The sequence below is a fragment of the Podarcis muralis genome, chromosome 9 (genome assembly GCF_964188315.1).
Source record: "Podarcis muralis chromosome 9, rPodMur119.hap1.1, whole genome shotgun sequence".
Lineage (NCBI taxonomy): Eukaryota > Metazoa > Chordata > Lepidosauria > Squamata > Lacertidae > Podarcis > Podarcis muralis.
Window position 1 is genome coordinate 20,881,524 of NC_135663.1, and position 24,525 is coordinate 20,906,048.

Below are 24,525 nucleotides of genomic sequence, written 5' to 3' on the forward strand. Positions count from 1 at the left end.
CACCACTACTCCGCCGCCAGAAGCTGGAGAAGAAAACACGTCCAGCAACCCGACCTTTTCTTCCACCATCAAACTTACAAGTTGGAAGGCCCCCTTCGGGGATCCGAACAGGATCCCTAGTGCTTACATTCGGGAGCGAGAGGCGTCGGGGCGCACACGACTCGGGAGTTCAACCTGGGAGCTGCGCGTGTCTGTGGAAGGGAAAGGCACTCTGCACATGCCCAGAGGCACGCCTTCATGATCGCCCCTGGGCTGAATGCACCCGGACATGAAGGAAAGGAGGGAGGCAAATATATATATTTGCAACCGAGACTGAAATGACGACGGCTGGGCCTACCCCGTCCTATTCCCGCCCTGCTCCAACCACACACCCACACACCCCGCCTTTTGTCGGCCTGCTCCGCTCTCGCCCAGCCGCCGGAGGAAGCGCCTACCCAGAGCGGGCAAGCGAAGGCAAGGCCGGGCCTGGAGCTCCTCCCCGTTTCAGTCAGCGGAGAGTTCCGCCTTTCCCTCCTCCCTTTCCCGGTTTGCCGCCGCCTGGCTGGGCCGCTCTTGTGGCGGCGGAGGCGGCGGTGGCTCCTCCAGCGAGCAGCATGGCGGCCGTGGAGGCCCGGGTGTGCGAGACGTCGGGCTGCAGCAGCGAGGCCAAGCTGCAGTGCCCCACCTGCATCAAGCTGGGCATCCAGGGCTCCTACTTCTGCTCGCAGGTAAGCCCTTACTGCTGCTCCCGCGCGCGAGACAGAGGCGCGCGGGCTGCTCCTCCTCCCAGCCCAAGACACGGGCTGGCCGGCGTTCCCACGTTCCCCGCCCGCTGAGGGAAAACACGGCTGCTGCCCGCCTTCCCCCAGTTTCCTGGCAGGGGGTTTTTTAATGCCCGCGAATGGCTACCAGAGCTCCTGCCGCAGCTCCTCCGTCCTCCCCGAAAAGCAGGTGGCGCATGAGGGCTGGGCCCGTCCCCAGGCAGCCCGAGCACGTTTTTTACTCGGAAGTAGCTTCCCAGGGGCCTGCTCCCGAGCCCCCTTAGCAAGCAGGACACTCTCTCTGCCTCTCAAGTTTGCCTCCTTACGCCCCCCCCCATACTTCTCTCTTGGGTGCCCCGGGAAAGGTCTGAACCACACAGACACGGGTTTTATTATTTGCTTGTTTCCATGGTCTCTGTGGGTTTCCTTCCCGCCCGCCCCCGGCAAAAACAGCGCCATCCTGTTGTGGCCCTGGGTTTCTTAAAAAAGGTCGAAATGGAGAGGTGGGGAAGGAGCTGGGTTTGGGGGGCCCCATTCTGGACTAGGGGAGCCTATGGAGCACCGCTGCCTCCTGCTGCAAACAGGCCACAGAAATGCTGAAGCGGTTCTTCCTTTTGTGTGTCCCCCGTTCTGTGTTTCCATGTGCAACAGCTGTTTTTATCTATTTCAGCTCTGTCATCAAGATTTGCAGGGCATTTTTCGGTTAGAATGGGCCGGGTATGATGGCTGTGTGTGCTTTTCCCTCAGCCTATCTACAAGTAATTGTTTCGGTGCTTCAGACATTTTATTTTTATTGCAGAGTGGATTTCGCTTCAGGTCTGTGCTTCAGAAACAATATAGAGAACTCTGTTTTTTGGCGGTACTATTTGTGCACAGTGTGTTTCAGCGTGAGGTTTTATTGGAGCCAGGACTCAATCCTGGAACTATTTTACTTTTTTATTGTCTCACTTAGTCCTAGAACATAATTGAGAAAGGTGACTCTGAGCATGTGTGGGGAACATTACTTTCATCATTTATTTGCATGCATAGGTTTGCAGTTTGTCTGACTTGTGAGGTTTTCAGTTTGAACTGTAGCACCTTTATTTTTCAGAAGCAAGCCAGTTTCTGCCCAATTATGGGTTAGAAGTGTGCTTTCTCTTAGATACCTAGGGTATCTGCCTCATGGGAAATTTAATCACTGAGATTGACACACAGCCTCTTAACTAATATTTCAAAAATTCACACTTGATGATTGGCTTTGACATTGTACTGTGCTAAAAGTTTCATGGGTTAATTATTTAACATGCATCATGTGGAGTTGTTTCTTTGGCCATGTGACACAACTGTCTTCCTGGTTATAGTCATACAAAGTTGACTTTGCAGATTTTAGTCCTTCGGAGCTAAATTTCTTGGAAAGAATGGAATACAATGTAGTCTGATGTTGACTGACTGTATTTCCTAATATGCTGATTTCAGGAAACTGTAATTATAAATGCGATAGTAATAGATTTCCCCCTTTTTAAAAGCAATGTAGAATGCATGAAGTCTTGCAAACCCCAAATCACTCAGTCTCTCATACCTCAATGGCATTTCCATCGATTAAAAGAAACACAAACAATATAAAGTGCCCAAAGACACAAACAGTAAAATCTTTTTGTTGTGCCTTGTACCATTATAATTACACACAGAGCAAGAGGTGTGATAAAACAATATTTTAAAAGAGAAGTACTTGAGTCCTGGAGATATAAGCTTACTACTTACCACTTAATTTCTGGGGTTAGAAATATATCAGTGTTGTGTTCAGCTATCTCTGAATCTTGATGCTGCAACATAATACTATCCTAGAGTTGAGAGTTCTAAAAAGACAGTTACTGCAACTTAGTGTTGCCATTCTAGTTTCTCAGGGTCCTAAAAGCTTTGAGTGATAAGAGCGGTATCTGTTTACAGTGACCTTTAATACATTGAACAGCTGATAGGAATCTTAAGTGTGTTTTGATTTTAAAATGACTAAATTTTGCACCAAAACAACTAAAAGAGCACCAGGTGGAAGAGTAACATTAATAAGATGGAAATGTGAGGATGCAAGTCAGACAATTTATCCAAAGAACATAAGAAGTTGGCCTGCTGGATCCAGCACCCTGTTCTCATATTGGCCAAACAGATGCCTGTGCTCTGGCCAAACAGACAGCGCTCTGCCTACCTGCAGTTCTCAGCAGTCCAGAGGCACAATTACCAGTAATTCTCCATTTAGACCATTATTGTCTGCACTGTGACAACAGCTCTCCAAGATCTCAGGCAGAGACCTTTCTCTTTACTAGTTGACGCTTAGAATTGGGAATACTAGGGATTGGACTGGGACTTTTTTTTAATCACCAACCAGACAAAAGAAGCAAAACTTGAAAGATGCCTCTCTCTTCACACTACGTGAATGAACATTAAAATGGTAAACATGAGTGTAAAATGATGTAGTTTGGGGCAGAAACTGTCCAGTATCACATACACGCAGATGGGATCTGAGCTTATACCTTCTATTTGTGTGTGAATAGCTATATAATCAAGGATACTCGTACCTCAACGTTAGATGTAGGCGGAGTGATATAGCAGCATCATATGCTCCCAGACCAGCTCTTTGAGATTGACTAGATCAGCTTTTGTGAACCTGGTGCCCTCCAGATGTTTTCAGCCATAGTCAGCATGGCTGTACTGAAACTGATCTAGTTCATTCAGTGGTGCTTTGAGTTCAGTTTTTCACGTGCCAATTCTCATCCACCTACATGAGACTGATCTGCTCAGTGCCCACGCTTGGAAGGTTGGACTTAGAACCCCGGTCTGCCAGGTCCAACCTGCTATTCAACCCATTGGCTCCGAATGATCGAAGCCTGTGTTTGGAATCATAAACTTTACAAAAACACGAGTCCGTGCTGTAATGGGCAGACATAGGCTTGTGCAGATCTACTTCGTTTTTATTACTAAAACCCAAAGATCTACCAACCAGAGCCAGTTAGTTATAATGAAAGGACAGGGTGCATCCAAGCACATGATAAATTTTGTTTTCATTACCAAACCACAGTCAATTACGATATATAGTTAAGTTATTAATATACCGCTTTTCAGGCAAACCCCCACAAGCTGTTTGCATTGAATTATTATAGAATCAAAGAATCGTAGAGTTGGAAGAGGGACCCCAAGGGTCATCTAGTTAATACCCCTGCAATGCTGGAATCACAACCAAGACATCCATGACAGATGGCCTCCCAACCTCTGCTTAAAACCCCCCAGTGAAGGAGTGTCCACCACCTTCCAAGGGAGTCCGTTCTACTGTCACACAGCTCTTACTGTTGGAGTGATTAAAAATAAAAGTAGCATCATTTCCCCTTTGGAAGGGTAGTTGGCCCATTTGGAAGAGCTGCAAATTTTGCAGTAACCTATGTTAGATCAGCTCTCTCTGACACAAGAATGCCCATTTATGAATGTTGGGGAACTGGTAGCAATGCCTTCATGAGTTAGACACCACAAGAACAGAATATCTCATCTCCTAGTAAATGATAGGAGATGACTCATCCCTTGTGTTATGTTTGAAAACAGCCTTCGGAAGGACCTTGAGTTAATCCAATCCAGCATTATTTTTCAGTGGGATAGGGATGAGTTGCATCTGCTCTTTTATATATAATGTTTTTGCTCTTGTTTTTCCACTTGTTTTTAATGTGTGTTTTTGCAAGTCTCTCAAGCTTATCTTTCTAATAAATAAAATGATAATAAAGCAGTTCTCTTGTCTTTTAACGCACTGCTGGTAAACAGAAACGTAAACGTTCAGCAGGACATTTTTTAGGACACGAACGCTTTTTGCGTGTGACGGGCGGACTGTATTTCTGGCACCCACATTATACATGGGTCTGTATTGACCTCCCTGCCACACAATGCAGGAATAGATTGTAGCCACTGTCTTAAAATGTTAGGAGTGTAGTCCAAAAAGAGCAAAGGGAACACCCAGCCTTTTTATTAGTTGGTACTGCTTCTGTGTGAAACAGGCTCCACCGCTGCTTCATGTTTAGTGCTGTTAAAGATTGTGGGAGCAGCTTTAAGGAAGTTGCCTTATTTCTTACTGGAAATGGTTCTAGCCTTCATAAAAATGCTAATATGGTTCCTTCATCATATCTGGAACTTCAGAGTCCTCCTGATCGCCCACAGTGGGACAGATTCTGTATTTTTCTATAGCAGGGAGGGGATGAGTGTGACAAAAAAAGGGAAGGTTTTTGAGTAAAGAAAACATGAGTAATTTTGACTATCACTGTCTTGGCAGTGGAATGATTGTTTTTAAGGTTGTGCGCAGAGCTGTAGATGCTGCTTCACAGGAAAATAATGCTTGTTTGTTTTTTGAGGGTGATTAAAAAGGGGACAAAAACAAGCCTTTATTATTATTATTATTATTATTATTATTATTATTATTATTTTATTAAATTTATATACCGCCCTTCATCTGAAGATCACAAGGCGTTTCCCATTGAAGTGAATTCCCTTAGTTGTCTAAATAAGTTTATGGAGGATAACAGGAGTGGGCTGGACTTCTGTCTCAATTCAAGGGTTACAGTGTGTGTCAAGTTAATCTGGTGTTTTGTGTGAAGACACCAGTGTGGAAAAGTAGAGGGCCTGGGGGGGGGGGGGGAAACCAGCCAAAAGGTGCAAATCTCTCTCTTTATCAGTAGCTAAATGGTGTCCTTGAGCTAGCTGAAGCTGTTTCTAGAGGTACCAAATAAACAAAATGGAAAATCTTCCGGTGCCATAAATCCCATTACTTTTCTTACAAGAATATGATAGCTGCTGGTGAAATAATCACGTTTGCTCTTGGTAATTACATAGCGGGAGATGTTCACTTGATTCAACATGGCTTCATGTGTAAGTTTGACCCCTTTTGGAAAACAGAAAGGTGGGCATGGCGAATGGAAGCATATAAACAATTAGATTTGGTGTTGGTGCTAGATATGGATTTTGCAGCTGGTATGTGAGGCTCTGGGAGGGGTGGCACCTGGAGACGGGAGGAAACAGGGCAGCATCCATACACAGTCTGCAGAGGGAGTTACGGGATTGTGGAGCTGGCAGTGGTGCAATCTTCACCCATAATATGACTGATTACTTGTTTGGTGCTGTGAAAATATTTTTCAGGGTGGATTACTATCAATGTAATAGTGGGGAAGCATGGAGTACTAAGAAGGTTCTCCTTACCTGTGCCATTGGCCCTTTTGCCATGGAGTTATTCTTCCGTAATCCTCTGGGAATTGTAGCTCTGTGATGGGAACAGGGGTCTCCTAATAGCTCACAACACCCTTAACAAACTATGTTCCCTACGATTCTTTGGGGGAACCCATGAACTGTTAAAATGGTATCATAGTGCTTTAAATGTGTGGTGCATATGTGACCTCTCCAATTAACATACTGTTTTTGAAATGAAATTGGATTTCTTAATGATGTAAACACACTCCTGTCTATTTTATAGTCTATGTCTTGTAGCTTGCAGAACTACTTTATATGATTTAAATATATTGCAAAGCATTGCTAACTTTATACCACTTGCCTTTTTCTTTTTTCTTTAAGGAATGTTTTAAGGGAAGCTGGGCTACTCACAAGTTGCTACACAAGAAAGCAAGTAAGAAAATACTTTTGCTTTTATCATACTCTTTTGTCGCCCTGACATGCACAGAGTTATAGGGGGTGGGGAGGAGAGGGGAGGGTTGTAAGCCATTTAATCCAGCCCCTTGTTCAGTGCAGTTGTTCCATTGTTAAAGCATTCCAGGTGGCTTCCCAGCATTTGCTTGAAGACCTTCAGCAACAGAGAGCCTGGCCCCCTTTAGGTAATCTGTCCCACTGTGAACTGCTCTTTCTGTTAAGATGTTTATCTTCATGTTCAACCAAAATCTACCCTCCTGTATCTCAAGACCATTAGATAGGGAGAGAAAAGTTCTGTTAGTGTCAACTTAAGGCCGGTGTGAAGATGGGTGCTCCTTTATTAGGCAGTACTTTCCAAGTCCCTCCCAATTCTCATTAGGCACGTCCAACTCTCAAGAGGCTGTGATCTACTCCCAGTAAAAAATAATTGGCAGTGATCTACCCATTGTCATTGGAGGGAGGAGGAGCCAAAGTTGTTGCTTTTTTTAGGGGATGGTTGGGCAGAGTTTTTGAGTTTTTGTTAGGGGCCATTGCACAAAGTTGCTGAGCTTTTTTGATGGGGTGATGCGACAAACCGCTCACCAACGACGACACCAATGTAGATCACATGCAGCGCTAAACGGAATACTACTTCCGCTTTCTGTGTTCCAAAACATGCAGTGCAGTGCCAAAGGAGGGACATAGCACCGGGAGTAATGTCCCAGTGATCGACCAGGATCATGCATGATCGACCACGATCACACAGGCGATCGAGCTGTAGATCGCGATCAACCGGTTGGACATAGCTTGCCTATACCACTTCAAACTGCAGGTATGGACTTGCATGTGATTGCATGCAACTCCATACAGCAGACATCCCCTTCACATTCTCTCCAAACAAAAAGCTAGGTGTTGTGGGGGGAAAGGGCTTTCGATTAGCCTTCTCCCTGATGTGCTTCCTTTCTATGTACAATATTTTTTTTTTGTTTACTTTGTTTGGATGGGCATTCAGTTACATGTGAGGCTATCCTTGTCTGAAGCGGTGTAGCTCAGACGCTGGTTTGAGACTTTAGTTCCTTTCCCCCCAAAAAAGCTTCTGTTTATTTTCCGAGTCTTCCATGCACTCAATCTTACCCAGTTGTGAGAGAGTGTTTGTTTCTTAACCATTGCTGTTCTTCACTGCATCAGAAGTTGTTTCTAAATAGCTGGGAATGCTGTTGGAATATTATTAATGGCCAATGTGGTTGAGAGAAGCTGATGCAAATAAAAGCACAGAAAGTGAACAGAAAGTCAGTGGCACTCGTGGAAGCCATAAACTTTCAAATAATGGTTCTGTGTTTGCTGCCATTAATGACAACGTTGAAGGATTTGATCTGTGTTCTGGTTGTAGTTGCAATCTTGAAATCTAGGTTAGGTTGCTTACGTATCATATCTTAATCCAGTTTCAGGAGCCTTTTAACAAAAAAAAAAGTTGATTGGATCTGGATTTCAAGGAGAAAGCAAGCTTAAAAAGACCTGTTCTAAAGGAAAAGGAAGAGTTATGAATATACTTCTCAAATTCCTTTTTGACAGACATTTCTTCTGGTTTTTTTATGAAGTTGGTTGTCTTATAATTATAGCATTATTTTGTAATTTTGTTTCGTTGGGTTTTTTTTTTTTTACAGAGGATGAAAAAGCGAAGCGGGAGGTTTCTGCCTGGACTGTAGATGGGGACATTAACACAGATCCCTGGGCTGGCTATCGATATACTGGAAAACTTAGGCCACATTATCCACTGGTAAGTAGTTGAAATAACTGAAATGGGTGTATCACTTTTAAATCCTGCGGTGATCAAACTGCAGTAAGAAAATTTCTTAGCAATTATGCTGCCCAGTTGGAAAAATGGTAATAGAACTGTAATTTTGTAAGACACTTACACAATTCTGGTTGTTAGGTTTTCAGGGGACAATGTGCAGCAAAAAAGAAGTCAAGGCACTATCATAAAGTAGAAGACAGCATTAGGAGAGTATAAATTAATCCTACGGAAGGAGAACAAAGGAAAGGAAGGGGGCGGTCAAATCAATTTTAGCTGGATATTCAATAATTTAATAGTCATGCTCTCATGCTCCATTCCCCAGCCCACAGGTATCTTTCAGCCTGCAAATGGCTGAGCATATACTGCTAAGCAGCAGAGCAATTTGATGTGAGTAGATCTGATTTGGCAACACTTATTGGTCCTCTAGTACTAAGAACCTCAAAGTGGGTCGTGGGATTTAGAGCATATAGCTCATTTTGTGTTAGAGAAGGTGGAATGGGAACAAAGCAGAGAGACAGAATCTCTGTGGCGGTACTGCAGAACCAGAAAGCTTGCGGAATGTATGTATGTGGGATATGAGTTTAAATACAAAGTTGGCTAGCAGGTAACTCTGCTCATGCCTTTGTGCACTGAATGCTCTGTGGATGAGGGTTTTCATCCCGTAGTAGTGGGAGATGAAATTCATCTGGTGTTTCAGTTTTTGAAGAAACACTTGATAATAAAGGGTAATTACTCCCCTCTGCAGTAGATCTGATTAATGTAACAACAAGCATAATCATTTCGGGGGTTTTCCCAAAAGCAGTGTCCTGTGATTTCTTTGCTCAGAAATTATTATTGTTTATTAAATATCTATACTGCCCTTTGTCAAAAGATCACAGGGCAGTTTACAATATAAAAACACAAAAATACAAACCATAATAACAAACAAAAACAATAACTACTTCTTCTTCTTATTAAATAAATTCCTCAGTTGGTTGGTTTGCATTCTTAAGATATAGTTTCTGAAACCATAGCTTGTTTGTTTGTCCAAACTCTGCTCAGCTTAACTATGGTTTGTTTACTACCAAAAATCTAACTCTATAATCTGAAGCCATGGTTTTATTGTTGGGGAATAAATCTTGTTTTGTTCGTTGTTTTGATATAAACTCTCGGCTTTAAACAATTGATATCAGATAGGCTATAAAAATAAATACGTTTAAATCCCAATTGTGCTTTATTTAGATGCCAACAAGACCTGTGCCGAGTTACATTCAAAGGCCGGATTATGCTGATCACCCGCTAGGTAATTGCAGATACAGAACAATTCTCACTTTTCAAACTTGCGTTTGATTCAGGCTACATTATTTTTCTTTCAGAATGGATTTGTCTCTGATGGGCTTATCAAAAGCTAAGCTTATTTTTAGCAACCAGTTCCTTTAGAAAACAAGGCTTCAAAAAGCACTTAAAAACCCCCGTGAAGGTCTCAAACAGTGATGTTTCTTGAATCCCCAAATCTAGCATTGACTCTATGCTCTCACTGGATAGCAGAAATTTAGTATGTAGCAGCAGTCCATGCTGTTTCAGCCACGGTTTCTAGCTAGAGAACTGTGTCAAATGAATTGCTTGGGGAAAAAGTAAGTTCGGGGAGAGGCCCCCCCCCAAAAGACATGTTTGAATGGCAGCTTGATCAGAGTCCATTAAAAGTGGGGTATCCCATGGGATATGCAAGGGAACTATAGCTGCCTGAGACATCCCCTTTAGTGCCCACCAATACTCTCGGCTTTATTTTTTGTTTATGTGGAGAGGGTTTGACTTTTTTGAGGGGGCAGTTTCTGTCTGTATTCAATTTGTTTGGTGTGTGTGTGTGTGTGTGTGTAGAGGTGCTGATTGTTTTCTGGGGTGGGAAGTGGTGAAAGCCTGTGCATCATTCTTTGTGCTTCCATGAATTCGTGTGCAGTGGTACCTCAGGTTACATACGCTTCAGGTTACAGACACTTCAGGTTACAGACTCCGCTAACCCAGAAATAGTACCTTGGGTTAAGAACTTTGCTTCAGGATGAGAACAGAAATTGTGCTCTGGCAGTGAGGCGGCAGCTGGAGGCCCCATTAGCTAAAGTGGTGCTTCAGGTTAAGAACAGTTTCAGGTTAAGAACAGACCTCCAGAACGAATTAAGTACTTAACCCGAGGTACCACTGTATATGTTGCCCACAACAGTTTCCTAGATTCCTAATGTGCCCCCAGGTCCAAAAAAGAATGGAGACCCCTAAATAATATATATAAAACATTTATTACTTATTCCCTTCCCATCTGACTGGGCCTCCCCAGGCACTCTGGGCAGCTCTCAACAGAACATTAAAAACACGATAAAACATCAAACATTAAAAACTTCCCTAAACAGGGCTGCCTTCAGATGTCTTCTAAAAGTCAGATAGTTGAGTCATGTTGAGTTCCTGTTAGGCTTTTCTTTCACAATGGGGGGTGCAAATATGGTGGGTGGGTAGTCAAAACGTGAGAATGAGGAAGAAGAAAAGTCACTTTCCCAAGTGCTGTTTGGTATGTGGGTTTTGTGTCCCTTTATATCATAAACCTCTTGCCATGCATCTCCCTCTGCATACTTTCACCACTAACCCATTGTCAGGCATTTCTCTGCTACTCAAAAGCTAAATGTGAATACTGCCACTCTGGGGATGTGTGCTGGGCTTTTTGGGGTGTGTGTCATTTTACTGCTTCTCTTGAAAAGAGCTATTTCAGTTACATTAGCACAGGTTTCGGGATACGGGAAAATTGCATCCGTTAACTAAAAATTATTATGACTAGATAATAATTGACGTTTCTCTTTAGGCATGTCTGAATCGGAGCAGGCTCTTAAAGGAACTTCTCAGATAAAAATTCTTTCTGCAGAAGATACAGAAGCGATGCGAATAGTGTGTAGGGTAAGTCTATTTTGGAAGATGTTATAATCCCAACAAATCTTAAGAGGGAATAGTTTTTGCATGCTTGTGTGAGTGAAAAGCACAAGTAATTTGAGGTGTACCCAAAAAGTTGAAATCTTACCATATGTAGTCAGTAATGTTGAGCATGATTTCTAGTGAAGTCCGTATCTCAAGAGTTGCCAGAATTGCGTGGCTTTGTGTATAACAATTTTTTTAACTGTACACCACATTTCATTTTGTTTTGTCAAGATTTGTACGTGAAATTCTGGTTAATGAATATTTTAGCCAGCATGATGACTTTTTAAAATTTAGACACTAATCAAATGTTTTATGCATGCTTTAATATGTTTGTTCTGCATTTGAATTAGCAGCATTTATAAAATTTCAGAAGAAGCTACAAAAGTTCAGTTAATTTGTTCTGTTTTATATAAATGGTGGTTACAAAAGCTGTGTGATTGCTAATTTTCTGTCTCCTGGGGGGAAAGACTTCATGGGGAGGAAATTGCATTTGGTATTGGTCGTCACTTCTATTATCACAAGAACTTTTGTCGTGGTTCATGGTCTGTCTCGCCCCATCTGTAGCTTACAATGAATTAGCAGAGTTCTACTGCATACTTCCTGATTGCTGCTATTTCGTTCCTCCTCCGGCATGAGCAGAATAAACAAACCAGAAAGCCTTGCACTTCTTGTAATGTCTGAATGAGGGATCATGGTTTGCCACTTCCTAGGAAACCACAGTCTGTAAACCAACAGCAAACCATTGCTTAGAGTAGGCTAGTGACTAAGGCTTAAGGAGCAGCATGGCAGATCCCTGGTTTGGACATAACAGGATGTCAAGGCCTTCTTCATTTGTGTTTTTTGCTCACTCTAGGGGTGAAGCAAAGTGAGAGCTGTCGGCCAATGTGCAGTAATTCTCTGCTTGTTCATTGGTAACCTCTGATAAGTCGGAAACCCTGACTTGTTATATGTGAATGTGGCCTCTTGTCTTGATGATAACTTCTGCTTCTTTGTCTTGCAGCTTGCTAGAGAGGTATTAGATGTTGCTGCCATGATGGTAAAGCCAGGTGTAACTACTGAAGAAATAGACCACGCTGTTCATCTAGTAAGGATACTTCGCTGAGCTTCTGGATTTTTGTTTCTGCTGTGCCTTTATAATTGGAATATTTGGTAACACGCTTCCTTGATTTTCCTGTGCAGTTACAACTATACATACTCCATCGCTCAAAGCACGATTTCCATTTCTTAAAGCAACCTGAGAATGCCAAAGGTTCTCCGGTGTCGTTTGCTTACATATGTGTAGCCTCTGACATTCTCTAATGGGCCCAATATAGTATTGTAAAATGTCCTTCCTTGCCCACCTTCTTTCCTACCAAGTTTGCTCTGTAAACAGTTGTTGTAGGATGTGGCATTCTTCTGCCCCGTATGCCACTCTGGCACATATGCCAGGATGTTTCAAGGAGGCTGTAAGCACTAAGGTGCAACTCTACCCATCCTCCCACTGCAGTGGAAATAGTTTTTTTAAAAAATTATTAATAGAAGTTATCTCAGCAGGGTTTCAGACTTGCACATTGCTGCATTAAGCGGATGAAATAATTTTAAAGAAAAGTAAAGATTTTAAAAATATGCATAGCATTTAAATGGTGCTGTAGTTCCAGGGGCTTCAGATAAGCTTTAAAAATGTCCTTATAAGGTAAGTCTGTATTATTGTACCTGCATTGAACCTAGCTGCCTAATACCAGGTCATATTATAGCCTATGACAGCAGGTCTGGGTCTCAGACAGAGGTCTTTCGACTTCATCCTTTCTTGAAATGGAGATGTTTGGAATTGAACCTGGACCTTTGGTATGCAGAGCTTGTGCTGTGGTCCTTGCCCATGTTGCCTGGTGCTGATAACACTGAAGTTGCAGGTTCGATCCCTGTGTGGAACAGCTGTTGCCAGAGACCAGGTTGAGGAGTACTGCTCTGATGAGGAATGGTGGGAGCCTCCCCCTCCCCCTGCTCCTGACCAAGATCCTGAAGCTGCCCAGGAGCAGTGGGGCAGTATAGATTTGGAACAGTGGTTTGCAGAGGGGCATAGTTCTGAAGACAAATTGGGAAGAACAGGGGTGGGGGGTGAACAGCAAAGTGAAGACGAACTGGAAGAGAGAGAGAACCAACAGACTCTCTCTCTCTGGAAAGTGTCCAGCCTATCAGTCCAAGGTCACGTAGAGCAGATGTGGCTACACAAAAATCACGGTGGTTGCGAGATCAGGTTGCAAGACGGAAGTGACGGGGTGTGTGTGGAGTGGGTGGAAACCTTAATTGGGAGTACCTTCGTTCCGAGAATGGCTGCTCTGTTTTTTTCCCCTGTGATCATTAAAGACTCTTTACATGGTAAGGGACTCTTTGCACTTTGTCCTGCTTATCTACAGCCAAAGGGTGGGAGGAAGCCGAGCCCCGGAGCCTGACAGCTGCATATTTCTGCATTGCAGGGGCTTCGGCTAGATGATCCTTAGGGTTCCTTCCAACGTTAGAATTTTATGATTCTATGACTTGCCTAAATCTGTCTGGAGTTTGTGGTATGGGGAACATATGACCTGGGCACTTGCTGGTTCAGAGCTCAGTCCCATTGCTACCTCAGTGCACCAGCTCCTGAATTCACAGCCAGTTGCAGATTATTCTCAAAAAACCATTTAGATTCCCCCCCCCCCCACGGATATGTTACATGGAAGCATGTAATGTGCATATGAGTCAGACAGCTGTTAATGTAGGGTAGAGTAGCAAGCTGTGTTTCACAGGACTGTTTGGTTAAGAAGACCCCCATGTAATCCAGAAGCTTAGCACAGCACTGAAACATTTGGTCTAGGAAAAGGTTACCAGCCCATTCCTAAATAAATTGACTTGGACATAAGTCATGCTGGTTTGGTGGATCATATTTCCCGATTGTCACACTTAGGCCCCTTGCCTTTGTCCTAACTCCTTTAGAATAATATGAATATTTCAAAATCTCTTTCAGGCTTGCATTGCCAGAAATTGCTATCCTTCCCCGCTGAATTATTATAATTTTCCTAAGTCTTGCTGCACGTCAGTAAATGAAGTGATCTGCCATGGAATCCCAGACAGGCGACGCTTACAAGAGGGTGATATTGTTAATGGTAAGAAAACCGATTAAGTAATTTTAGTATCCTTTTAAAAACTTTGTATGATGTTTGGAAAGATGCCGCTAATGAATAGGACTTATATTTGGATTCCCCCCCCCCTTTGAAATACAGGTTGGTCTTACTGGTTTTTTTAAAAAATTCTAATGGCGAAACTCATTTCTCTTGCATAGGTGCATGTAAATTAAACTGTAAGCTGTGCTGGTGGGGGGGGGGGCGGGCGTGTTCTCCATAAGAGATTTATTTTGTTCTATTGTGCAGAATCAAAGCTGCAAATGAATATTCTATATGGGATGTGTGAGCTGGGCTCAGGGGCACTGATCCCTTTTGCTGCCAGTACTGCTATACATCTTGGTGAATGATAGCACAGCGACCTTAAAGTAGATAGAGGAAATTTGTGTGGTGGTGGTGGGGGAGGAATTGCAACAGTTCATTCTAAATATCTTCCAATAGTGGCAGGATATAATTCATTGCATTGCCTGTTGGCTCCCTACCCAAGTACTTTGGCTTTTCAAGTGATTGGTCTTTGCCTTCCTGCACCTCTTCTGAAATCATATTGGAATAAATAATGAGTTGTTCTGGAACTATTGTGGAGTGAGCTGCTTGAAATTTGCCTCCTAAAATTGGACCTTGCAAAGCTGTGGGTTATAGCCAACAAAACCGTCCCATTAGCCCAAAGACTTTTGCCTGTGCAGTGGGACTTCTTCTCCATGTGTGCTCCTGTCCCTCCCAAAATGGTTTTGAGGCTTTCCCCAGTCTTCTGGAGAAGATTTTGGGGCCCCCGGGATAGGGCTTGAAGGAAAGAGGAGGGTTTTGTGTTAATGGAACAACTTCATTGGATTATGACCTCAGGCCCCATGAAGTTACCTTATACATTATGCTTGTCTCTTACATGGAGGTTCAGTTCCAAGGGTTACATATATGCATGAAAATAGCATATACCCAAGCCCTTGTAAGCCTCCCCACAGTTAGTGGGATGTGGAGAGTGAGAACCGGCACACTGAGCAGGCCTTGCCCAGCAAGCAAGGCAGAGAACTGAAATGCTCTTTTTGTGCCGGGCAACCCAAGCAGACCTGGTGCGAAAGAGCTTTTATGCTCTCCACCTTGCTTGGGAGTCGACGTGTGCAGTTTCAACCAGCTTGCCTTCAGCCGCGTATGGTTGGAATCGTAGAAGCCAAATGCACATAAGGTGCAGGCTTATTGTACTGAATCAGACCAGGGGTGTGTCTAGCACAGTGTCCCTTCTGACCAGCAGTGAGACGTTTTAAAACAGAAACTGTGGCCAAGTAAACTTATATCTGTCAAGTCTCATGAGAGGTCTTTCTGCATCCCTTTTTTAAAAGCTGCAGTTGATGCAGATTGACCCTGGGACATTCTGCATGTAGAGCAAACGCTCTCACAGTGAGCCTATGGCTCTGCTTTTCCACTCTTGGTTTTCATCCCCAGATCCTAGGGCTGTAAGAGGCCTAAAGCTTGTCCCGTGAAGTCCACCTGTCTCAAAGTAGAATTGTCTCCACGTTAACTCTTACAGTTTACGCACATCATAAACCAGGGCATTGCTGTCAAAAGGATTTTTTATTAGCTACAACTGGTTGTTTTTTGTCTTAAAAATATGACATTGTTACCCATTCACTCTGACCTGTCTGGGGATGACAGAAGTCAATTTGCAGTGTAATCCTTTGCATGCCTCCTTGGAAGCACTGCATTCATGGGTGCTTACTCCTAAGAAGGTGTGCATAGCCTTAATGTTGTCAGAAAAGCTTCTTAATATAGCTTCTCATTCCCTCTGTACTTGCTGGTTTTATGGCATCTTTCCTCAATATAATCACATTTCTTTTATAATAATTTTAGGATCAGAAACATGAAATACAGGAAATGCAATGTTTTCTCTTGTTCTTTACAGTGGACATTACTGTTTATCGTAATGGTTATCATGGGGATCTCAATGAGACATTTTACGTTGGGGAAGTTGACGAGGGTGCAAAGAGGCTAGTCCAGACAACATACGAGTGCCTAATGCAATCCATTGATGCAGGTAAGGGCTGGCTGGAGCCTATGGTTTCATGTCTCATTTTTTCTTTCTTGTTTTATCTCTGACATGCGACTGATAGACTGCTAGATATTCTGGGCGCTGTGTCATTATGGAGTGTGCCTTAATCCAAGGTAATGCACTGTGCCAAATCACTGCCAAAAGCTATACCTTCAGTGCTACTGAATGGCATACAAAGATCAATCTGGAGTGATTAATTGCAATAAATTGCTTGAATACTCAGGCTTGAATGGACTCCTTTGTGGAGATTCAGCTACAAAAGAGATGGAACATCAAGTTCAGGATTTCTTTCTGGATATCTTGATAGCTGCAGTCTGTTTATCTTGTCAGACTTTTGTCCTTACAAAGGGGTGATAAATATTAAATAAACAGAAGTGTTTGAAGGCATACTCTGAAATTTATCAGCTTTAGGCACGCTATAAGCTTTTTGTTTTGATTTTGTTTGTGGGGATAGTCTGCAAATACTTAGTAGGCCAGACAGTGAGCTTTGACAGTTAAACACATGCGTAGGTTGCACAGATGACTGGAGTTATTTCCCATGAAATGTTTGGCATTTGCAAAGGTTCATTTCTTTATTATTTTTAGCAGTGAAAGCTAGATTGGAAAAGATTACCAGCATAACTGTCTGAATATCAGAATTTGAATCTTGCATTTCTGAAGTATTAGATTAGAATTCCCTCCCTTAGAATACTTTTCTGCCATAAGATCTCCTTTGCGGGGTAGTGTTTTCCTGTTGCTGAATGTTCTTGTGCACACAAAGGATCATTTCTGCTGGGCAGAAATACAAATAATAACCTTTGCCTTCATCAATTAGCTGATCCTGTTTGTGTTCATTTTAGTAAAGTAACATATGACTTACTTTGCAGTGAAACCTGGTGTTCGATATAGAGAGCTGGGAAATATTATACAGAAACATGCTCAAGCCAATGGATTTTCCGTAGTTCGGAGCTACTGTGGGCATGGGATTCATAAGCTTTTCCACACAGCTCCCAATGTGCCACATTATGCCAGTAAGTATGGGCAGTGTCTGCTGCTTCTCAGTTGATAGCAATCATTAAGAATTAACTATTCCATGCACTTCCCCAGACTAAAATAATGAATTCCCACATCCTGTGAGCTGTAGCTATAAAGAGCCTTTGGGGTAAGTTTTACAGAGATAGCAGAGGTACATACTTCACATAGTTCAATTCAGATTGGCACAAGAGCGAAAAGTAGCCTCCTTCTCTAACCATCCTTGTGACAGCGATTATCAGCTTAAATACGCCTTATTATAGGTCGGAAGCAAGGCAGTAAGGCAGCCTTCTCTAACCTGGTGTTCTTCAGATGTTTTGGACTAAAACTCCCATCAACTCCAGCCAACATGGCTGTATTTGTTGGGAGTTGGAGTCAAAGATATATAGTGGGCATTAGGTTAAGGAAGGCTGAAGGAGAGTATTTGCTTTCCATGCAGGGAGCCCCCGTTTCTGCCTCTGCTATTCCCAGTAAAGGTAAAGGTACCCCTGACCGTTAGATCCAGTCGCGGATGACTCTGGGGTTGCGTGCTCATCTCGCTCTATAGGCCGAGGGAGCCGGCATTTGTCCGCAGACAGCTTCCGGGTCATGTGGCCAGCATGGCGAACCAGAGCAGCGCACGGAAACGCCGTTTACCTTCCTGCTGGAGTGGTACCTATTTATCTACTTGCACTTTGACGTGCTTTCAAACTGCTAGGTGGGCAGAAGCTGGGACCGAACAACGGGCGCTCACCCCGTCGCGGGCGTTCAAACCGCCGACCTTCCGATCGGCAAGCCCTAGGCTCTGTGGTTTAACCCACAGCACCACCCGCGTACCTGCTATTCCCAATACAAAGGATCTTATGAAACTGCTGCCGTTTGAAGCAGACAGAGCTGGGCTGAAGGTCTGCCTGTATGAAGCCGCTATATATTTATTGATATTATTATCTTCTTTTTTTAAAAAAGATATTTATTGAAATTTTCAAAAAATCCAGAAAAAAGAAAAAAAAAAGAATTTAAAAACACTCAACGTTTACAATCCTTATTTTCAATAACATATTTCCATGACTTCCCCACGCCTCCCCTTCTTGAATTCCATTTCCAATTGTTAGTTCAACAAGTTCTTATCCCCAATTTTTAACCTTATTATATTTAGTTCATTATTATATTTAGTTCATTTTATGTATCCAATTTTAACTTATATACATCAGTCTTTATACTTCAGTACTCCTTCTTAAAACCTTTTTCTAAGGTCGACCCAAATTCCCTTCCATGAATTCCCCATTTTTATACTAATAACAAAACAAAATAAAAAGAATCAGAACATAATTGTACACCCTTTGGATTCCCAAACCCCACCCCCCCTTTCCCGGTTTTGATCCTCAACAAATGTCCATCTGCTATCAGCCTGGAGACCTCACGTCCGAGGCTCTTAATTCTCTCTCAATTCCTCTCTGCCGGTTTTTTTGATAGTCCTTTGTATTAAACACCGAATCTCGGAGAAGCTCTGTCCCAATAGTGTCCATATTTCTTCCAGCCAGACCTCCATATTTAAAGGTGGAGCTCAAATCTTGTTTCTTAATCCTTTTAAGTCCAAATGTCCCAAAAGCTCCAACTTCCACCTTGATCAAATTTGTAATCCATAGGTCTTCAGATCTCCACATAAGGAAATCTCTCCATTCTTCATTCTCCAATTCAAACCAGATTTTCATCATCCAGTTCTTATTTTCCTTTGTATCCATCTTGACAGGCCTCTGGCTCTCCTTTGCCATCTGCAGCATCGCAGCCCCTCCTTCCTTTCCCTCCGGGTCAGCATATATCTCTTTCTCCACTTTCTCAAATTTCTCAGATTTCTTTTCTTGTTCAGCTGCATGGACTTTTTGAGTCAAGTCCTTATCAAACTTAGTAAGTTTATTTACCGTTGACTTCAGAGTAGTGACACTTGTAGCCAAAACATCACTTTGACCTTGTAACTTTCCCAAGAGAAAAAAAACCTTGTCCAGTTCAGCCTGTATTTTTCCACCTGCAGCCATTCTTGTAATGTCCCTGAACCCCCTCTAGAGGGATTCTGGTTACTTAGTATTCCTTCCAGTTCCAACCCAAAAGTCAAGTTAACTTGTTTCAGTTCTTCTTTGTTTTCAACAATTTATAACTATATTGTAACAAATATAACCAGCAAAGACAACAGAAACAAAGTTCTCTATTTTTTTCCAGCTTTGACAGCTAGTTTGACAGCTGTCAAAATCTTCTATGTCTCCTCAACAGGCTCTCTCTCGCGGATCACTCCCGGGTCCCGGGGGGGGGGGGTGGCACTTCAGCTCTCAAAATTAGCTCTTATCCTCCAGCAAGATTGCTTATATTGCCAAATCGTGAAATTAATAACTTTTATCCAATAAAAAAGAAGATGTTCTCTCGACCTTAGTTATCTAGTCCTTGCTTTAAGTTGTTTACAAGGCGGGGAGACGGACTTCCTCTTTGCGCCTTCCCCGATCGTGCCGAATTCAAACAAAAATTTTCCTTTTATAAATCCGATTTCTGTATTACTCACGGGTTGTTACTTTTAGTCCAAATGTTCAAAGGAAGAAGTCAGCGCTCTCCGACCATGGCATGCGGCTTCACTCCGTAGGAGAAGCAGTCGACTCTCAGCACCGTGCCGCTCCCCGTCCCCCGTTCCGAAGCCTTTAAAAAGGCTCCTTCTCGGGTCGGGGGGGGCACAAATGGTGCCCGCCGAGTCACCAGGTCCACAGGCTTCAGCGCCTGTGGTTTCTGAGGGTCCCCGCGTCGTCGCCGCGGCAGGACCTGTCTCCTACTGAGCCAATTCCCTCCGGAGCTCGGAGGGAATCCGCCATTAGACGATGGCGCTAACCCATATTATTATCATCTCTGTATATTTGAAATGGCATGCAAAGACCACCAGTTCAACAATAAAAGCAGCAGAACAATTAAGGTTGTTGTTCTTTAAAAAAGAAGAAATCTAATAACCTAAGAGCAGAAAAAGGACAACTTAAAACAGAGCCATCCCCACTCAAAACCAACAGCAATAAAATTACAAAACAAGTGAGTTGCTGCGGACTTTACTTCTTGTGCAAGGGCAGTCCACAAACAAACACCACCAGTGAGAAAGGACTCTCCTGAGTTGCCACCCACCTGCTTTTTTACCTAGCTGGGGCACCCAGAGAAAGACTTCTAATGCATATTGACATACATTACATGTCCTCTGTGAGACTGACTTCACAATATTGCCTCCACAATTTGGCCTGTGCTCCTGTATAGACCACACATGTATCTCCTCAAATATAGCTAGAGCCTTGGTCTCAGGAATAATGCAGAATCGTGAGCTGTTTAGCTAAACTGTGGATCATTTTAACATCTGAACCTGAGCCTGCTTCGAAACCATGGTTTCTTTTGGATTTACAAACCAGGATTTGAAACCACAGTTGTGCGGCTGATTTGCAAACCATAGTTTGTGCTATCTGGGACTGGTTGTATTCTGAATTGACAAATGACTTTGGGCCCATTACTTCACCTAAAGAGGCTGCTGCTCCATGGAAATGGGGCAGGAGTGAACTTAAGCTGAGTGTTGAGCAGATGGGAAACCAAAACAGTCAAGCGATGGTTTGCATGTTGTAAATCAGAACTCAAAAAACCATAGTTAGACCTTTCAATACTATGGTTGGCACAAACCACAATTTTGTGTTGCATCCCACTCCAGAGGTAGAAACAAAATTACCACCATTTAAGTTCCCATTGCATTTTATCTTGTATCTCTTACCTTCTGTGAACTCTTACACTCTCTTGTTCCCTTTTGCCTTTTCAGAAAATAAGGCTGTTGGTGTAATGAAGCCTGGCCATGCGTTTACAATAGAACCAATGATCTGTGAAGGTAATTATGCAGCTGTGGATCTAATTCTGATTGCAGCCATTTTTCTGAATGACTTTTCTTGGTCTCTACTCAGGAAACACCTACAGGGTTAATGCTTCTCAATGCTTTGTGGCTCACCTATAACTTTACTACAACAGCAATTTCCTACTGAGCATTACTAAATAATGTCTTTGCAGCATGTACTGTATTCCTGGCATTACAACTTGTTCATGTGGGCACAAAGGATTATATCACCCGTAAAGTCATCTAAGTGAAATGTTACCAGTTCTTAACAAGGTCATATGAACAGTCAAATTCTTCCAAAAACATTCCAGGTCCAATTAGACACCAGAAAAGAGCCGCACTGTTAAGCATCATATTTCTTAAAAGACTTTACTTCAAGAGATTCTGAGGTGGTCTTTGGTTTTCTCAACCTTTTACCTAGTCTCTACCTTTTTGTGTAACAATCACATTTCAGAGCATTTTCAGCCATTGTTAACAGATTTGGCAAGGTAGATTCTCTATCCGCCAACCATTTTGCACAATACAGACCTTAGTTAAATTAAGGAGATAGTTTGTGCTGTATTATTGATTCTTTTATTGGCCATTCTTTTTATACTGGAATCACTTTGATATGCCTCATAGAAAGTGGTTCATAAAATAAATAACGAATACACAAATGAATGGAAGCAATATGCTGGGATAGTATATTATGAGTGTCAGCAGGATGCCCTAGCCAACAACAAAAATGGAAGTGAATAGAGGAGGCGCAGGAATAAAAGACACAGGCATCAAGGCTATTTGTACAAAAGTAAAAACAACAACACCAAAACCTGAAACTGCTGATCAAAGACTCCTTTAAAAAGTGTATGACGTTCTCCCCCCTTTAAACAAGTTCTAAATTTTTGCATTCTTCTCATTAGGTGGGTGGCAAGATGAGACCTGGCCTGATGGCTGGACTGCTGTGACGCGAGACGGGAAGCGTTCTGCCCAGTTTGAACACACACTTCTGGTCACAGATACTGGATGTGACATCCTAACCCGCCGGCTGGATAGCATTCGCCCTCACTTCATGACTCAGTGCTAGTGTAGACCAAGCTGGGAGGCCTGAACCCAAGCATCTCTTCTGCTGTGTACTATGTGTTTCACTAAGAGTACAGGCTAAAAGGGGGGGAATTTATCACCTGTTTTTCTTCTTCTTGACTGTAGGTAGGAGATGCAGCCTTGCATTGAGAGGTTAATGCCGTAGGCTTGAAAAGCAGAGAGGTTTTAGAGCCTCAGTCTCTGCTCTCCTGCCACCCCAACATTGTTTGAACTTGTCTTTTTTCTTCTTCAAATCATTGTCCTTATGGTACCTCATTTCACCCCCTCAGCCAGGCTTCTGTCACTGCCACCATTCTCAACAGCCCCACACAGCTTCTTTTCGTGGTGGATGCAAGGATTCAGAAACAAGCCTTTCTGTTTTTACAACACCTGAGAGTTTAAACTTTTTCTTGTTCCAAAGACAACCCTTCCTTAGCTGTTTAAATGGACTGGGCTTTCATCTGCGTATAATTCAGAGGTGGAATTTTCTACTTGAAAATGTTGAATCGGAATTTTGTTCTGTCTACCCCTCTTCCACCCTGTTGTTACTGTATATGGAAGTATAATATCTGCCTGTTAATTGATGGGCCTGTTTCTCTTTGGCTGGCAATTGCTACAGGTAGTTCTCTGTCTAAGGGGGCTGGGGAGGGACAAAATTACTGAAATGCTGCCCTGCGCAGGTTTTTTTTTTTTTTACCAAAACACGGCCTCAAGACGGGTAGTGCTTGGCAGCCAATGATGTTCCAAGGTTCGCTTTGAAGCAGCTAGTTTTTAATTTTAGATAAGGAATGCGATTGAAATGGGGAAGAGTTTCTGTTCTCCTGCGTGCATTCTAAAAAAGGGCATGTCCCAGAAGTCCAAGACCAATCTCTTTAACAGCTTCTTTCTAATCTGCAGTTAATTTATGTGCATGTAACCATGGCCAAGTGGTTGCCTGCCATGCAGACCACTTGGTGCATGGTTTCAGTTAATGTTACAGAAATCGTGACATGCTACTTTGCAGGAGCTGGATCAATGGCTCTGTGTTTGGATTGCTACTTCTGTTCTGGATACTCCCATTCTGGGATGGCCAAAAAACCACCTCACTGGATTGAAGGAGAGATATTTCACCAAGTAGTCATAAGGATTGGTCTATATCAAGTGTTCGACTCCCCCCCCCCCCCCCCCCCGTGCTATCGGACTACAACTCACATCATTCTCTAAATAATAACAATAGTAATAATAATTCCCAACCACTTTAGCCAATGGGGAGGGATGATGGGGATCCAAGACTGAACACGGTGTCTACAGAATAGAGAAAAAGTTGCTGATCCTGTTTTTATATTGCAGTCTGACCACCTTTTCATGGCTCTTTGTGGAAATTGTGTGATACTCCAGTTAGCCACTGCAATTGTTTCACCAAAGCAAATTGTTCTAAGCAAAGATAATGCACTCGAAAGAAGCAAAAATTGGACAGCCCTTGAAATTGCTTGTGTTCTTAGGCCAGGTACAGTACGGGCAATTCTGGCATAATTTATCCTCCCACTTTTTACAGCGGTAACTTTGTAATACAGATCTGGGAGATACTACTACTGTTGTTGGGGAAGATTTGTTTCATTGGGCTTAGGCAGTTGCTGCTGAGGCTTCCATTCCACAGAGAAAGGTGGTTTTTCAACCACATTTTCTTGCCTAGTGCCCGCTCTAACCTTACAATGTTGGGAGTTCAGTAAACTAGTGGAGAGAAATCAGGTCATAAAATCATGGGCACAACATGCCACATTTCTACTCTGGTGTCGGACATCTTGTGAGAAGAATTGCAAGGAGTTCTAAAAGCCCTCAGCATCTTACCCATGTCAACAGCACGTAACTCCAGTTCTTTAGACAGCTTAGGGCGGTTGTGACTAAACTCAACAAGAAATTGAAAGAAATCTTTCCCAGAGTGCCTCAGTTTTTTTTTTTCTTCCTGAAAGTGTATTGTTGGGACAATGTTTTTCATTCTGTAATGTGTTTAAGAGGCGGTAAAGTGACTCAGAAATGTTACAAGCACTTTCGTGCATGTGCAGAGATTTTAACAAAACAGGCTGCAATATATCTTGAGTGGAGTTAACCAATGTATGCAATACATTTAAGGAGATTAAAAGTCTGGATGGTTGACCCTGGAGTCTATTTTGCCAGTTACTTTTAAGCAGTATAACCTACTTCTCCCTTTTAATCTTCTCTATGATTAAAGGATTGACTTCAGCTCATGGAATTAAACCTAGAGATTCTTCAGGGAAACCATGTGATGATGAAATAGGGCATGTTCAGCCCTGGGCCCAACTGATCCTACTACATGTGCTTTTTAATGCACATTTTCA

At 42.8% G+C, this 24,525-nt stretch overlaps 1 protein-coding gene across 1 annotated transcript; it reads left to right on the forward strand.

Annotated features, from left to right (window-relative positions):
- Window positions 1–504: 504 nt before the first annotated feature.
- Window positions 505–24,322, forward strand: METAP1 (methionyl aminopeptidase 1). Its single transcript, XM_028743418.2, has 11 exons — window positions 505–707; window positions 6,309–6,360; window positions 8,024–8,136; window positions 9,376–9,436; window positions 10,976–11,067; window positions 12,086–12,169; window positions 14,063–14,201; window positions 16,108–16,239; window positions 17,121–17,264; window positions 21,062–21,127; window positions 22,030–24,322. Exons 1-11 carry the CDS (start codon window positions 594–596, stop codon window positions 22,191–22,193), a joined length of 1,161 nt encoding a protein of 386 aa, XP_028599251.1. The 5' UTR covers window positions 505–593; the 3' UTR covers window positions 22,194–24,322.
- Window positions 24,323–24,525: the final 203 nt, after the last annotated feature.